Source organism: Ambystoma mexicanum, chromosome 10 (genome assembly GCF_040938575.1).
Source record: "Ambystoma mexicanum isolate Mex_15411 chromosome 10, UKY_AmexF1_1, whole genome shotgun sequence".
In the NCBI taxonomy this organism is placed as follows: Eukaryota; Metazoa; Chordata; class Amphibia; order Caudata; family Ambystomatidae; genus Ambystoma; species Ambystoma mexicanum.
The window spans coordinates 1555172248-1555189710 of record NC_090932.1 but is presented as its reverse complement, the minus strand read 5'-3'; the positions used below and the strand labels follow the sequence as shown (position 1 = coordinate 1555189710).

Sequence of the window (17463 nt, the reverse complement as noted above, 5' to 3'; positions counted from 1 at the left end):
TAATCTAACTTTATTGGTGTTTCTTTGAACTACTTTAATAACTGTGTTCACTGTACTTACCTACATCTTACATCTTCCTCCTATGATAAGCTTGACTGCTCTGCCACTCTACCAAGGTTCCTTGAGTAGTACAAGCTTATACTAGGAGTTGGGGACCTGCATGCCATTGGGATTGTTTTATGAAGTCTTGCCTCAAGGGGACTTAGGGAAAACGCCCCTAATATGGTTTCATACCTTTTCTTACAAATGCATTCAAAGTTACCAACTTCGGATTAAAATAGAACTGTTTCAACAGACAACAGCTCTGTGTATCTGAGATAATCGCTCCAGACAATAGAATCAAAATTCATACCGTCAGTATCTGGCTCAAGAAATAATTTGCCCAAAACAGATAGAATAATGCACAGTTCGACTAAATATTCGCATCCAGACAGAAAAAGAAATTAACAAATCATTCGACAATAACCAATTGCGTTTTGGTAGTTGGGCTGAAGTACTGAGGTCTCTTCTAATCTGCCAGAGAGCAAGTTGAAATATTGAAGCCAACATCTATCTCCTGATTGGGTGCAAGCAGAAATACTGAAGAATCCTACATGCCCTCCTGTAGGAAGTGGAGAGAAGAACGTTAGAACTCGTACGTGATGACATGTGGAAATACAGAACGTCTTCCATTGCTGGCTGGTAGAAAATTAATAGGAATACTAAATTATGCACTAATACCACTGTCTGGAAGCCAACAGGAATACTGAATTGAACCTCTACCAATCCTGACTGAAAGAAAGCCACGAGATTGCCCTCTCTGGTCTTCATAATCTAAAATCCTCTCTGGGAATTATCACGCACTGTCTACTGGTATTAACTGCTGCATGCCACCTTTGCTTTCCCTTTTCGCTAATCTCATCAAGGGTCAATCACTACACATGGTGTGCAGCCAGATGCCTGCCCACACCACAGTTCCTCCTAACATCTCTTTACAAATACTTTACCCCAAGGGCACCACTACCATGACTTCACCCAAAGGGAAATGGGCAGTCCAAATGAGACATCGGCTGGATGCTCCAAACTGCCCGCCATGCCCTCCATTAATCTCTCTGCACTAACCTTCTGAATGTCTATGCTCAAACACTGTACGTGGACCAACTAAGCTTGTCCCACACAGCAATTTAACATGTTTACCAAAAGATCTCAAACGGAAACACTACATCTTTGCAATCTAAATTTCACTTTCACACGAGGCTTCTCTGGACACAAATGCATCTGCTTTTGTCACAGAAAATGTAGAAACGTGCCCACCCGCAGAGCTCAAGGGTCTTGTAGTCTGCATGCAGCAACAAAGCCCTATTGTATTTTCCCTTTCAACCCACTAACATACCTCATCCCCCCTCTTTCCCAGGTCCACGAGAGAACCTAGAAACCATGCGAATGCCAACAGAGTGCAGCATAATGTTTGTAGTGTACCTGTGTTTTACTATCTGGTGAAGACTGATATGGTGCTATCGCAATCAATCATAATGCAATTTCAATCAAGTTGTGCTGTCTGCTATTGAAGTGCTTCTTGGAACAATTAACAACTATTAAACATCTGATTTGTGTATTTTTCTTTTTTTCCAGAAAGTTGAGGAAGAAAAGAAACCACAACGAGTGTCTCAGATTCGAATTCGTAAAACCATTCCGAAGCAGGATTCAAACCTCACCCCAATGGGTCTTCCCAGACCAAAAAGGTACATATCTAATCTCAAGCCAATGTTCCCTCTTGGTGTACTAGAGACCAAAACAGAGTTTGAAAATCGTGAGTTTAGCTGCCATTGGAACCCCAAAATCGAACGTAAAATGCATTCTGATGCGTGTTAATCTGCTTAGAATCACATGCTGTGCATATGGTCCGACATCCAGTGGTTACCGCGGAGTATTGCATCTTGTCTTTCGGGGACCAAAAGGGGACGTTGGCATAGGCGTGTCTGTAACACTATCCCTATCTTGACGAGTGTAGTACCCAAAATCCCTCACGCGCCGAGGTCCCTCAGATTGTTTTTTCCCACCCAGATAACTGGTCGCCCTATAGCGGAGCTCTTACTAGAGACTTTGTTTATCTTTACCGAATTGTCGGTTTATTTCCTGTTAAGTCACTTCGCCAATAAGAACATCTTCGACGAAGACTACGGGGGAATTGTCTACGGCTGTGGATTTCGGCGCTTAAGTTCCGGTGGCCGGATTGTCCACGTGGTCCGGCCCTCTGGCCTACCTATACAGTGGGGAGAGTGGGGGTCGGGGTGGCCATATTGTTTTAGTACGTCTTTCCTCCTTTCCCCTCCTTTCCCTTTTAGTCTGGTCATCCTTCCCTTTTGCTATGGAAAGGACTCCCTTTAGATTCTGCCCTAAGTGTAGGGTCGGATATCCTTGGAAGGACGAGCACAGGACGTGTAAAGCCTGTCTCCTCCTAGAGCACGACGAGAAGCGGTGTGCGGCGTGCAAACTCCTTCGGCCCAAGACCCTTAAGGTGTGCCGTGTAAAGCGGTGGGCCGCATACGGCATGTCACATGTGGAGCCTCTCTCCCCCACCGCCACACCAGCCGAAAGTGACAGGGGTACTTCGGATGACCAAACGTCCAACGCGGATGTTATAGACCTTGTGGCGGACACTTCTAGGCCCGCCACACCATCCCTGACCCTTCCAGGCTCGACTCTGGTCTTGCTACAGGGACCACACCCGGCGACAGGGGCGTACAATCGCACCTCAACACTAAGCACACAACCCCTACGCCAATTTCGACGGTGGCGTCGAAAAAGGTGAAAGCGCTAACGGGCCGTCAATCTTCGCCGGTTCCCACGGATCACTCTGATCCAAGGCCTTCCCCGCATTTGCAGCAGCGCATGATGACTGGGCAAACTAAGAAGACTAAGGGCGCTACTCCTAATCTTAGACAGGTCGAACCTCGGGAGCCCGACGTTTCGACGAGTCACAAGGCCTCTATAGGCCCAAAAGATAAGACTAGGCCTCTACCCGGAGACCCGTCCGCTAAACCTTCTGGTGGCATGGATGGTCTTTTTGTCTCTCGACGATTCAGCGACTATTCAAAGTAGCATCGGAAGGATCGCGGCGGCAGTGGGTTTTATCCCGACCCCGCCAAAGATTATGGGTCAATCCGCGGTAAAGGTTGCAGCTGATTGTGTTCCCGATTTCGATGGGGCTTACGTAGATAGTCAAGAGACACTCTCCGACACCCTTAGAGGTTCCCGACGATGCCAAAGGGCGGAATATGTCACCTCTCTTCGCGCTGGCCCGTTCGGGTCCTCTAAATGGACTACAGAAAAGTTTGAAGGTTGTATGGATCGGCTGGAGCGGATCATCGCCTCTTCAGATCATCCGCCCCAGAAAAGAGCACGGGTAGACCCTAACCCTCAGGTTCAAGTAGACCAGTCTCGGGTTTCCCAACAAGAAGACTTGGTCCTTATGGATACTTCTAGAGATATCTATAACGAGGAAGAGGAAGCGTCTTTTCTCAAACTATGAGGAGGATCAACAGGACACGGTAGACAACTGGGAGGAGACCCAGCAGGAAGGTGAAAACCCTTGGACACAACAAGATCAGGACTCTCATATTTTGGTCCTGGATTCTCCTCCGTCCACTCCGGCTTGCCAGGCCTCCCCTGTGGATGCCCATATGGCTTCCAACTCCATGTTGAAAAAAGCGGCAGAATTCTTCAAAATTGCCACTCAAGCAGCGGTACCGGAGCAGGATTTCTTGGAGCTTATTATTAAAGAAAAACCACCAGCGAGTCAATCCATCCCCCTCCTTAACTCTGTCCGGAGACGGGTAGCTCCATCTTTGGTCACACCTGCTCAGACACGGGCAGTGAACCCAAGAGTCAAAAAACTATTTCGGCCTTCCCCTATCGACCCTCTATATATCAAGGGGCTCGCAATCCTAGACTCACTGGTAGTGACTACCACTCGAAAGAGGGCAGGGGTACCCCTTGCCACGGGAGAATCGCCACCGGACAAGGAGTCTAAAAGGTTGTATGCCCTGGGCAAACGTGTCACATCAGCAGCTGCTTGCACCATTCGGGTTGCTAATAATACTTCGTTATTAGCAAGCTATGCTGATGCCCAATGGAACTTGCTCCAAGAAGGCCTCCAGGAGGTTCCTGAACCAGCCAGAACAAAGCTTCTCGCCATTGTTTCAGAGGGAAAACTGGTTAATCAAAATGTGGTGAAGAACACCCTGGACACTGCAGAAACAGCAGGCAGGTCTCTTGCACAAGGTACTCTTCTAAAAAAGACACGCATGGCTGCGCACGTCGGGCTTCAGGCCTGAGACCCAGGCCTCTCTCATTAACAAACCCATTGAAGTGACTAACCTCTTTGGCAAAGCAGTTGATGAAGTGTTGGAGACGGCCAAAAAAGAGCACAAGACTATTTGCACCAGATTACACAGAAACCCTCCTCCCAGAGGGGTACTAATTCTCTGTGGTCCTTTGGAGGACAAGCACGTGCCGGTCAGAACAACTACGGCACAGGTAACTTCAACACGAATCAATCATCCGGAAGCCCTACCTACTTCCCCCCCAAGGGGTCAGAAATGCGGCAAAGGTAGAGGCAGAGGCCCCAATCCCAGAGGAGCCTCAGCCACAGGTCAGAAATGACCACCAAGTCCAGGTCCCCTCCTATGTCTCCCCGGTCGGGGGGGCGATTAACCTCTTTCTTCAAGGCATGGGAGGGGATAACTTCAGACCAGTGGGTCTTAAAGACGGTCGCACACTGTTATTGCGTGGAATTCGCCCAACCTCCACAGTTCAGACCGCCGCGATCACGACACCTTTCACCGGACCATCTACAAATCCTGATCCAAGAGGTGGAAGCTCTGCTGGGAAAGGACACTATAGAAGCCGTCCCGATTCTTCAGGTAAACAAGGGTATCTATTCAGTGTACTCCCTTGTACCCAAAAAGGATCTCGCCATGCGTCCTGTTCTAGACCTGCGCCCAGCAAACAAGTTCATAAAGCCCCAGAAGTTTCTCATGGTAACACTACAGGAGGTGATCCCATTGCTGAAACGGGTGGACTTCATGGCAACATTGGATATGAAAGATGCATACTTTCATATTTCAATGTTGCCAGCGCACAGAAAATACCTAAGGTTCATGATTCAGGACAAACACTACCAGTTCAAAGTACTCCCCTTCGGCATCGCCTCAGCGCCAAGGGTGTTTACCAAAGTCCTGGCAGTGGCAGCAGCACACTTGCGCAGACTATCAGTTCCAGTTTACCCTTACCCCGACGACTGCCTCATTACGGGGGACTCGTTCAATGCTTGTTTTTCAAACACCCAAAAAAACAGTAGATCTCCTTCAGCCGAAAAGAAATCCAGCCTAGTCCCCAGCCAAGTAAAACAATTTCTGGGAGCGCTAATTCCGACGGAAGACGGCCTGGTCTTCCCCTCCAGCGAGAGGGTTCAGAACATGATCTCAGGTTCCTCAATATGTAGCCAGTCGGGAGGTGACGGTACACAAAGCCATGCGTTTGCTAGGGTTGATGGCGTCGTGCATATACTTGGTTCCCCACGCGCAGCTGCGCATGCGTCCCATGCAAGAGTGGCTCAACAGCCAGTGGTGTTAGGCTAGCGGACAATGGGAAGATCTCGCCAGCCCTCGTTCTCTCTCTGCAGTGGTGGTCAAGAGAAAACCTCTTGAAGTGGAAGACCTTCACCACCCCTGCAGTGGAAGCCACTCTTACGACAGACGCATCTCTCACGGGGTGGGGGGGGGGGGCTCACCTGCTACAGCAGACAGCACACGGAGTGTGGTCCCCTCAGGTAGCGTCCAATCATATAAACTTACTGGAGCTACTAGCGGTGTTCAAAGCATTGAAAGCCTTTCAGAAGCAACTGCAGGGGAAGACAGTGCTGATCCTAACCGACAGCACTACAGGAATGTATTACCTGAACAAGCAGGGGGGCACTCACTCTCCAGGGCTATCCAAGCTGTCCCAGAACATTTGCATATGGGCTCTCAAACACAAGATTTTTTTGTTGTCCCAACCTGTTCCAGGGGAACTCAATCTTCTGGAAGACGTACTCAGCAGAGATTTTCCGCTGCCTGAAGAATACGAATGGTGGCTGCACAAAGACATTGTGTCCAACGTCTTCGCAAGAATGGGGTTTCCCAGAGATCAACCTGTTCGCTACTCAGGAGAACGCCCAATGCCAAGACTACGCCTCCAGGTACCCCCAGAACCGATCCAAGGGGAACGGTCTATGGATAACTTGGTCGGGGAAATTTGTCTACGCTCCCCCTCCCCACCAACCCCACCTCCCTTCTCAACATGATAGTGCACAAGATGTCCCAGGAACCAGTTACCATGATACTGGTGGCCCCCATGTGGGCCCGCCAACCCTGGTTTGCTCACCTGATGGAGATGTCCCTCTCCCCACCAGTCAAGCTGCCTTGCCCGTACAAAATGTTGTCTCGGGTCAGGGGAAAGACCCTCCACCCATGCCCACAAACTCTGAACTTAGCAGCCTGGCTCCTGAGATCATAGAGTTTGGACACCTGCAACTCCCTCAGAGCTGCATGGACATACTCAGGGAAGCAAGAAAGCCTAATACACGTTATTGCTATGCCAGCAAATGGAAACGGTTTGTCATCTGGTGCAATTCCAAGGGCGTCAATCCCATCGATTGCTCACCCTCACACATTGTGTTGTATCTAACCCATCTGTTGGACACTGGGTTAGTCTTCAATTCCCTAAAGGTTCATCTGGCTGCGCGGTCAGCCTACACCACATCACAGCAAAAAGTATTGTGGTGGAAGATACCAGTAATTAAAGCCTTCATGGAAGGGGTTAAGAGGATGTATCCTCCCATCTCTCATCCAGCCCCTGGGTGGGATCTGAATGTGGGTTTGACCAGGCTCAGGGGAGCTTCCTTTGAGCCTATGCATAAAGCAAGTCTAAAAGATCTGATTTATAAGACAGCCTTCCAAGTGGCTATCACTTCTATCAGAAGGGTTAGCAAACTACAGGCTCTTTCTGTGTTAGACCCCTTTGTTACAGTCCACAAAGATAAGGTAGTTCTGCGCACACACCCCAGGGTTGCGCCGAAATTTATTTCAAAGTTCGATGTGAACCAGCCAATCGAACTACCCACGTTCTTCCAGAAACCTACTAACATGGCCAAAAGAAGCCTGCACACACTAGATGTGCGCAGGGCATTCATGTTTTACATGGACAGAACTAAACCATTGAGGAAGACTAAACAATTCTTTTTCAGTGGCAGCTGGTAGAGAAGGGGATCCTGTCTCTAAATCAGCAATCTCAAGGTGGATTGTCAAATGCATCACACTATGTTACACTCTTGCTAAGAGAGAACTGCCCTCAAAGCCTAGAGCGCACTCTACTCGAGGCACTGGGGCATCCATAGCATTCATTGCAAATGTTCCCCTAGAGTCCATTTGCAAAGCGGCAACCTGTAGTTCTGTACACACCTTTACAAAACATTATTGCCTAGACACTCATTCTAGGTCTGATTCTCAGGTGGGACAAGCAGTACTAAGACATCTTTTCTCTACTGTTCCTTCTCACAACCCACCTCCAACTCCGGCTACTGCTCGCTAGTCTATGCACAGCATGTGATTCTAATCAGATTAACAAGCATCAGAAGACATGCATGTCTGATGATTGTATCTGCTTAGATTCACATGCGCCCTCCCTGCCTCCCCGCTCGTGGTGGAAGGAACATAGACGTCTTACTACTTTCTCTTTATGTACTCACTCACTATAGCCTTGGGCTCCCTCATGGCAGAAAAAATACAATAGGAGGGACCTCGGCGCGTGAGGGATTTTGGGTACTACACACGTCACGATGGGGATAGTGCTACAGACACGCCTATGCCGACGTCCCCTTTCGGTCCCCGAAAGACAAGATGCAATACTCTGCGGTTACCACTGGATGTCGGACCATATGCACACTATGTGTATCTAAGCAGATACAATCATCAGAAATGCTTTTACGGTAAGTAATGCATGTCATGTAGACCTTTGATAGCCTCGGAGACCCTAATAAAAAAGACTGAACTATCAAACCCCACTTTATTCACTCCTCGTTCACTGCTGGTCTTAAGCTGTAAATTCTTTGAGGACATTCAAATGAAGAGGTGTGGGTGTCCTTTTTGGGTTGGGACCTTGGAAGCCTCAAAAAAGAGTAAAATGCAAGCTTTACTTTTTTATTACTTGTGTGGTGGTCAAGGTTAAAGACCAAATCAAAACATGTTCAGGAATAGTCGCGGGACAAGTAGTGAACTACAAACCATGACCTGGGTTTCTATACACATTTTAACTTGCTGTCTTCCAACTCCACCCCACACTTCTCTCCAAACAGTCATCCAATTTGAAGGACTCCCTTGAATTCTCACAGGAACTTGTAAGTGAATGTATAACCCCCACACTGGTCAAAGAAAATTGCAACAAATACATTGGCAGGGAAGTAGTGGGCATACATCCGGGTCTAAATGGTGGGGAGGAGGAGTAATATGCCAGACCTTTATCCCACTGACGGCCAAAGTATGATTGGGCCGGCAATATTGCCTGGCACCCTTAAATATTTTGAGGGGAAATGTGAAATTATTTTCAAAGTGAGCTACCACACAATGATAAACACTACTCAAGTCATACCCAAAAACCAGAGACTGCAATTCCATGAAGATCCCAAAGCGTTAATTCTTAATCGGTGACAACCTTCGGTAAACTCTCGCCTCCTTCTATTAAAACAATTTCTTTAGAACCGGGTTGAGGAGAGAGGAAGGGTCTCTACAGAACAGCTTATATTTTGCCAGTTTTAATTTTGTTTATTTTCTTTTGTATTGCAGGATAAAAAAGAAGGAATTCAGTTTGGAAGAAATATATACCAATAAGAACTACAAGTCTCCTCCTGCTGCAAGGTGAAGCATTTTTGTTGATTGAATGGTGAACTTGGCAAGACAGTGGGATGTAAAGCTGATAGAATCTTTGGTTTGTGTCAGGTAGACTATTGTTATAGCTGACAATTCAATTTAATACATGAAGGAACCTTACACTTATATAAGCAGAAAAAACCAAGAGTAAAATAAAGTTAAGGGAGTGGACTGGGGGCAGTAGAATAGAAGATATCACACCTTTTACCTGTGCTCCAGCATAGAGTACAGCTTTCACTGTTTCGGAGTACACCTAAGAAAAATCAAACCATTAATACATTAGCCTAATTTGCCTAATTATTTTTCAGCAGCCAATAAATAAATATGCTTTAACTTTATACCATCTAACCTCCCTGACACCTTGTATATTTTTGTATTGCCCGTTCCTTGACAAAAACATGTTAAGAATTTGCCTTTTTTTCAATTCTAAAAATCTTGATAATGTTTTTGTCTCAAAACAGTTGTTTCCCTTGGTTTAACTCAGAAGCGGGCCAAACATCTTGTTTGATTTAGTCATGGCTTCTGAGTTGCAAGGCTTTTTTCTTCTGAGCCCTCTGGGTCTATTGCTGACTTAAGTATTCGCCCTGTTTGAAGTCAGATCTTGAAGAATGATTGGGAAGATAACAGTGGACAATGTTCAAGAACTGCATGAAAGGTGGACCGAGAAATGTATCTTAAAGGGTGTTTGTAAAGGGCAAAGTGAAATTGTCTAGATTACCTTCAGGTGACAATCCCGGATATGATTTCCTCCATTCACTTTAAATGTCAGACTAAAGCCAGGTGCCAAATTGTAAATGACTTGCTCCTAGCCTGAGTAAATTTCACCTGGGCAACATTGGCCTGTATTTTCCCTACCCTTCGATGACTGTTACGACAGAATTCCTATATTGAGGGATTCGAAGTCTGAATATTCGGGCCCTTCAACATTTAGCTTTTCTTAACCTTTATTTTTCTGAATCTCTAACTTCTTTATGATGGCCAAAGGGACTTCTCCTGAAGTGCTCCTGCAACTATTTTTTTTACTTCACTTAAGGTATATAGTATTGGGTCAACCCTCAGGCGACTACGGGCAAGAGTGCTTGTGAAGTATCCCGATTTTGCCCCATTCTGAATGTATCGCCCTGTATTGGTTTAAGGGAGCAGGTTGGTGTTGGAAATTATTTTCCTTTTGCTGCTTTCCCTCCATAGACCTCTATGAAAGAAACAAGCTGGGGGTAGATCTCTGTCCTCGGCTGGGGCCTCCTTCTGGAACAGCCTCCCTGCCACTCAAACTTCATGAGAAATATCTCTGGTTCCCGAAGCTCCTCAAGACTGTCCTCTTTGCTTCTGCCTTCGTCCCTCCTCTCCTCTGCTGATCTGTTCTCTCTGGGCACCATGCACCTGGCCTACCCTCTGTCTTCCGGGCCCAGGTCCCTGCTCACCCTGCCATCCACCCGGACTGCCTCCGGGCTACCCCTTGCACTGGGATCTGTAGCTGTACCCATACAGTCCCCCCTGCGACTTTTTTCCTTCCTGTACTTATCAGACATACCCTGTCTGCTGCCTTAAACCCAGAACTTGCCACTTGCTGGCTGCACTACCACCGTTTGTTGCCTTTATTATTTATTTATCTGTTTTTCCTATGCTCCGCACTTTCCACTTCTCCCCCCTTGCATGCACTTTCCCCTTTTCCCTGCCCCATGCACTTGCGTGTTCTCAATGTCACTGGGCCTAGTAAGATTGTTGTTTTTGTTCTTCCCTGTTTCCCCTCCCTTGCCTTGTCGCGCTCGAAAACTTGTGTACGAGCACCATAGAAATAAAATATCAATATCAATAGAAGCACACAACTATTTGCTTTTGTTTTGAACGTGTCCTGACTTTTGAAGGGAAGCAAAGCCTTTTTGATTTACTTACTTAGCTTGTATATGTTTGGGGCACTCTGTGTATTTGCATGTATTCTGTATAATCTGAATTGAGTGATGCGGGTCCCTGTGCGTGTGGGTCCTTAATTTCCTCTAAAGGCCTTGATATCCTCTTCATTACCGAAACCTGGTTCTCGCAAGACTTCCAGCCCATTGCACAGGAGGCCTTCCTGCCAGGCTACATTCATATTGTGCATAATAGAACCAGCAGGGCAGGTGGCATTGCCATACTATACAAATCCTCCATCTCCATTGCACACTCGGAGGAACAAGCCTGCAACTCGCACTGCAAATTCCTCCTGGTAAAATGGCTGCTCAACCCCTTGCGCACACACATCTTCCTGCTCAAATATATGCCCCCAGGGTACAATAGATACTTTGCAGAAACCCTTAGCGACTCTTTAGCAGCCATCTTGGTCTTTCACCCACTCCTCGCAATATTAGGTGACTTCAACATCTGGTTCTACATCCCACATAGCACCATGAAACAATCCCTGCTGGACAATCTGGAAATCCTACGTTTAACACAACTAAAAAAAGGAGTTCTGGGTGCCCCTCCACCAAGAACAAACCCAGCCAAATAGCCTGTTCTACGGGAAGGTGCCCACCCGGGAGGGTCTACAACCGTGTTATAGCTCACTGTCCCTTTCACAGAGGAGAAATATCCATTTTCACTTAGACAGTCCAGCATCAAAATGCTATGCAAGTCTCCTCTGCACCGTGAGCAAGGGGGCACCTTCCCATAATATAGGTTATTTGGCCATGTGTGCATCTAACACCAACTAGTCTCAGGCCCTACCCATTCTGCAGGCCACACCCTAGATAGTCTTCAGCTCTGCAGACCCCATCACAACTGACACCTCGCCCAGCCGTTTGGTCGGACCACTCGGCCATCCTCTTCACGCTTGCAACTTTAGACCCTACCTCCACCCATCTTTCTCCCCAGTGACCCCTTTCCACTCCCCTCTTTGGAAGAAAGTCAAAATAATCCCGGGCCTGGCATATTCCCTATTTGCCTCCCTGACCTCCAACCCTTCCAGATGTCCACCCAGCACTTTCATCTCTTGCTCTTGGAAGCACTGAGCCCACTCACCATAGTCAGATCTTTCTCTAGCAGACGAGGTCGCTCTTCCAGATGGTTCACTTCAGCCCTCAAAACTCTCAAATCACAGATCCAGATCCTTGCACGCAGATCCCGTACAGACCCTTCACTGTCAAACAGAATAGCATACACCCGCCAGCTCAAAGTTTACCGGGCAGAAATACTCGAGGCCAAAATAAAATCCTTATACTGGAATAGCATCATCAACGTTCCGAACGTCTATAGGGAACGCCACAAGCTTATCGCGGACGTCAATGCCCCAGCATGCACCGCTTCCTCCCCAACTGTTAGGTAAGATTTTCATAATTATAATAAATCTTCCAGACCTCGATCAACCCCAGAACCTTTTGCTTGGACTTGGTAACTATTTGACCTTGTCCGTAGGTGAGTGGAATCTTTTGTCCCCCTCTAACCCAGCCTTTTACTCTTTTATGGGTGACGGTTTGGGTCTCCATAGTGTATGGTTCAAGTTAGTTTCCTACAACGTTTGGGCTTAGGCGGGGTTACCCATTTGGGCTACCCTGATAATTTCTTTCATGTACTTGGGTGAACTATTGTTACCAAGTAGTAAAGGGGCATTTTCATCCCTTTTACATTTTGTATGAGTGAGCCAGCACCCCCCGTCCCCTACACACACACACCTTATGTGGAGTGCTGAGGGGAGACAATGGATCCCCTTTCTTACAAACCTGGTAACATTTTGTTACAATTGAGTTTACATGAATGGCTGGTGGCAGCGGTTTTACCTTTATGACTTTGTCTTTATTAATCACAGACTGTTAATTCAGCCTCGGTAATGCACAGAAAGGGACACCATTTTGCCAAAACGGTGGGCTTCTTCTTTTATTGCCATTTCTGTTTCTGATGTCTTCCCCTGCCATTCTATGCGGGAACGACCTCAGTGGAAGATTTGTCTTCAGAGGGAATCCTTTGGATTCCTCACCCAGGATCCAGAGTGTCTGAGAAGGTAGGAAGCAAGGGAGGAGTCTTTGCAGCCCTTTGTCTTTCACCTTACCTGAAAGGAAACAACTCCCGATGGTGGGGGGTGTCTGGCTGTCCTGATTGGACAGTCATACCGCCCCTTGCTGAAAAATGCAGGGACCGAATGCAGAAGTTGTGCTGTAGTTTCTGTTAAATACTCCGAACCTGGAAGCTGCTGACAAGTCGACCACTGGAGCTCAAACCGAAGTGGAAGATGAAGAGAAGGCGGCTGTAGCGATTTCCAGTGACTGGAGAGCCTGCTATTTAACCAGAGCCTGCTGTAAACCTTCCTTCCAATGATGACCCCGAACCAGAGCTTGGTTGGATCCACTAGACCCAAGACGACCTGCATTTTGTGCCATCCCACCAACTGCTGCGACCTTGCGGGCTGCAATACCCCAATGCCCTGCAACCCTGAGCAATTGTACGGTACATGGTCCTACAAAGTACAAATCTGTCCAAAGCTTTGGTGGCCTCCCGTCTCTCCAGACACACAATTTGTGTCCTTGAAGTCCATCCCTTTGAGATTGCTGGACCAGATTAGCGATGAGAAATCGGACCAATGATATTCAGTCGTCTTCTGGCTCCTGAAAAGGGTACCAAAACCACAGAAACGCATCCAGCCACAAAGACACCCTTGCCTGGAGTCTCGCTAGTTGATCCCTGCTGCAAATTCCCTTCCAGTGTCCTGTCTTCAGTCTTCATAGCAAGGAATTAATCGACTGGGTTTTCGGCTGCAGATCCTGAAGACATCCTGCTGCAAACTCTTCCTCTGTGCTGAGGTACTGTGTTGGCTGGGGTTTAACTTACCTTAAGCCTTTTGTGATTCCTGTGAAGTTTTGGAGGGCAATTGATGTGATTGGGAGTCCCCTCATCTAGTTCGCCCAGGCCCATACTGGAATCGCTCTAGGGTGTCTTCTTTGAAGTCCCTGGACCCTTTCTAGCTCCAAAGTGAACTACGTACTTGTTTTGAAGAGGCTAACTCGGGAACTCTGACTTTTCCTGTAACTGAACCCTATCTCAACTTGCCTACAGCTGGCATCTCTAGACCACTGGGGTCCCTCTTCTGCCTATGAGAGAACTCCTGCAATAGAGTAGGGAAGGATTGGATAAAGGATTCTGCCTTGAAAAATAAAATAGATTGTGTTAAGTTACTTACTTGTGGACGAGTTGGTTGGTAACTGTCCCTCTAAAAAAAATTGCAGTACAAACGTTCTTACTATCCTTTGAATGTGTTTTGCCATTCTGAAAAGTATATCAGTTACAAACGTTTTTACTATCCCCTGACCCTCCTCCCGCCTTCCATCCCGCCCCCCATTCCCTGATTGGCTATTGCTTAGGTGCCTGCCTAGGCCCTGTCCTCCGGCTCCCTCGCCGGCTCGCAACTTTTTTCCAGCCAAGGCAGGTGAGCGGAAAAACCCCTGGGACTTAATGGGCCTGTTTACATTTGTTTTTAAATAATCCCCCCACCCGTTAGCGCTCCCTGTGCCCTGCCCCTCTCTGGACCCTTTTCCTCATCCCCTGACCCTCCTCCCATCCCAAGCCCCTTCCCTGATTGGGTAATTCACTCATTTTAACAGTCCCTTCCAGGGCAGCACTCTGCCCGTGCAGCCCCAAGGCTAAGGGCCCCAAGGCAGAGGGTGGCTCCTACATTTGCAGCTCCAAACTGTGTCTGCTGGTGTCAGAAGGGGCCAGCAGTCCACCAGCAGCGGCCATCAAGGTAGGTGTGACCTGGGTGTGTAGTAGCGCAATCAATGTACTCTGTAAAGCTTTGCCACTCTACCTTTCCTAAGAACTTAGAAGGCCAGACTGTTAATACGACCCTAGATAGAACTGTGAATATTAGCCTCGCCACATTGAACTAGAAATGTAAATATTAGCTTGCGTCGCACTGAACTAGAACTGTGGATATTGGCCTCGCCACATTGAGCTAGAAGTGTGAATATTGGCCTGCGTCGCACTGAACTAGAACTGTGAAATTACATTACTTCTATACTGTGTAAACCTACTGAGTTGTGAAACCAAGGCCTCTCTCCCACTGCACAGGACTCTCAAATCTAGGTTGTCTTTCCTCCCCCTCTAGACAGGAATCTCTTTCGGGGTGTGTTCCACCCTATACTAAATAAATTGCGAAATCTAGGCCTTTCTCCCACTATACAGGACTTTCAAATTTAGGTGAGTCTCTCCTGTACCTAAACTATACAGTGCAACCCACCAAACAGGGCCCACAAATCTAAATGCACCCCCCCCATTATGTACCCCATACTACCAAACCCACTGTATCTGAAACCTAGACGTCTCTCACACGGCACTGCCCTCTCAAATCTAGGTCTGATCTCCCTTACCCAAATTGTACCATTCCATGAAACTTAGCCTTTCCCGCCAACCTCGACTGACTGCCCTACCAAGTACCATAGACCAGGCAGACAGCATGCCACACACTGGTCAAAGCTGAGCAGCACGCAGGTGCACTAGTAAGCCCTGTTAACACAGTTTTTCTGAAGTCCAGTTAAGGGCTTAGTAAAACCACTCAACTTAGGCAGTACAAGACTCCACTCTTATAAGGCTGTACCACCTGAGTTCATGGTAGCGTAGACAGAGCAGCCAGGCTTATCTTAGGAGGGGAGAGAGGGCTGTAGAATCAGTACAAATGAAATTGTAATACAAATGGTCCACGAACACTTTGGGCCCAGATAAATCTAGGGTTAAGTAAGCACTAAAACATTATATGAAATCACAGTATAAAAACACAACACTATACTTGAAAGTACACAGACCCAAGTATACACCTTATTTGAAGTACCGAACAGTAGTTCTAGGTAAGTCAAACCTTGTCATACACATTCAGTATAGGTCAAGCCTATTCTTGGGGTAAAACCCAATGGTTACTTTTTACAATTACATTCAGTAATCCAAGGGTAGTAGACACTTCCAGTTGTATGATTCTTAGCACAAATCACTTAATCAGTCAACTTGACAATATACTTTTGGTGAATAGTGGAACACTTATTCTAAGTGCAGTAAAAACCTATCACTACTTTTGTGATAACACAGTTCTACTAGGTGAGTAAACCTAAGGATGTAATATACAATTACAGGTGCTTTTGAAATCGGGGAACCCCAGATTGAGGTAAGCAGTAACTCTTGTAACTTATTTTTGGATGGCACACAGCTAACACAAGGTAAGTAAAAGCCACATACTTTTTTAACCTCGCAATGAAGGGGAAAGTAAAATCCAATGTGTCACTTTATTGGATGACTCAGTTATTCTAGGTAGGCAACATCCTAACACAGACTTATTCTGGACAGACTAGCAGCAAGTCAGGGGAAGCAAGACCCAGTTGGGGGACACTCATACAATCATTCTCAAAGGACTAATCTGGTGATACCAACACTTTACTTTTGGGAAGAGGCACAACCTAATCACAGGAGTGTAAAATACCTTCACATCTACTTTCTATTAGACTGGCAAAACAGTTGCTAAGGAAGAAAAGATGTTAACCATACTTTTAATAATTGTGCATCACACATTCAAGATCAGTAAGAACTTTTGTAACTGTTCACTCTGAGAATTACAGTTACCAACCAACTCTTTACAATTAAGTAACTTTTAAACATTTTCTTTTCTAGGCAGAAGTCACAATCCCTTGAAAGTCTTTCCCTTATTCTTGGAGCATGAGTGTTCTCAGTGGCAGAAGAGGGGGTGTCATGATGCCTACCCCGGGGACCCAGACCAGGTCCAGCAACCCCGGAAGCCGGCATCAAGTTATTTTGAGCAAGCCCAAAAACCCCTGCTAGGGGCTGTTTGAGTGTGGTCCTGGCACTTAAGACGCCAGGCTCAAATGGAGAGTCAGTCCGGGCACCATAGGCGCCAGGCTCATAGAGTAGAACTTACCTGATGCAGTCCATGCTGCAAGAGCTGCAAGCCAAATGAGGCTTGGAAGGGACTATTTTACCTAGGGTCTATTTTTTTACTTGGGCGGGGCTGGGGAGGAATACTTACCTGGGACTACTTTGGAGGCTATTTAAACCACGCCCAAAGAGCAGCACACGCTTTGCGTTATTCTGCATCCAGCAGCGTAACGCTCACCATGCCTGCAAGTCTGCATCCAGTCTTCTGCCACGCCCGCCTCGAGTTTGGAGCTCCTAGAAAAAGGGAGAAAGAAGGAGAAAAGGTTAGAACAAGAGCAATACCTTTGATCCTTACCTGAATTCCCGATCCATCGCGCCTTCGAGCTGGAAGAAAGAAGTTATTTTATGCGCGTTGTCTCGCATGCTGCAGCGCCGAACTCACCGGCCTTCGCAGCATCTTCACATTCCACCGCCGCCTCCTGCATGTTCCCGCCGCATTCCGGCACCTAAGGAGTAGACAAGAACAGCAAGGTGAGCCAAGGGAACACACAGAGGAATGTTAGTTACCCATAAGACTTACCTGATTTTACCACCGGGGGTACTATTCCTCTTCACGGGTCGGCGCAGCTTCCACTGCATCTTCGCCGAACCCTGGCCCCTAAGAGGAAACAAAAGGACAGCA

The 17463-nt window shown here is 47.1% G+C and overlaps 1 protein-coding gene across 12 annotated transcripts in view; it reads left to right on the top strand.

The window, feature by feature from the left end:
* Positions 1-17463, top strand: part of PRR14L (proline rich 14 like) — an 857487-nt gene that overhangs the window by 568153 nt on the left and 271871 nt on the right. For 10 of the 12 annotated variants that reach the window (XM_069619830.1, XM_069619828.1, XM_069619826.1 and 7 more), the window contains exons 7-8: positions 1612-1721; positions 8862-8933. The exons of the other annotated variants lie outside the window; for them this stretch is intronic. In XM_069619830.1, the coding sequence (XP_069475931.1) occupies positions 1612-1721; positions 8862-8933 (182 nt within the window). The remainder of the gene's footprint in view (positions 1-1611; positions 1722-8861; positions 8934-17463) is intronic. 12 annotated transcript variants of the gene reach the window in all.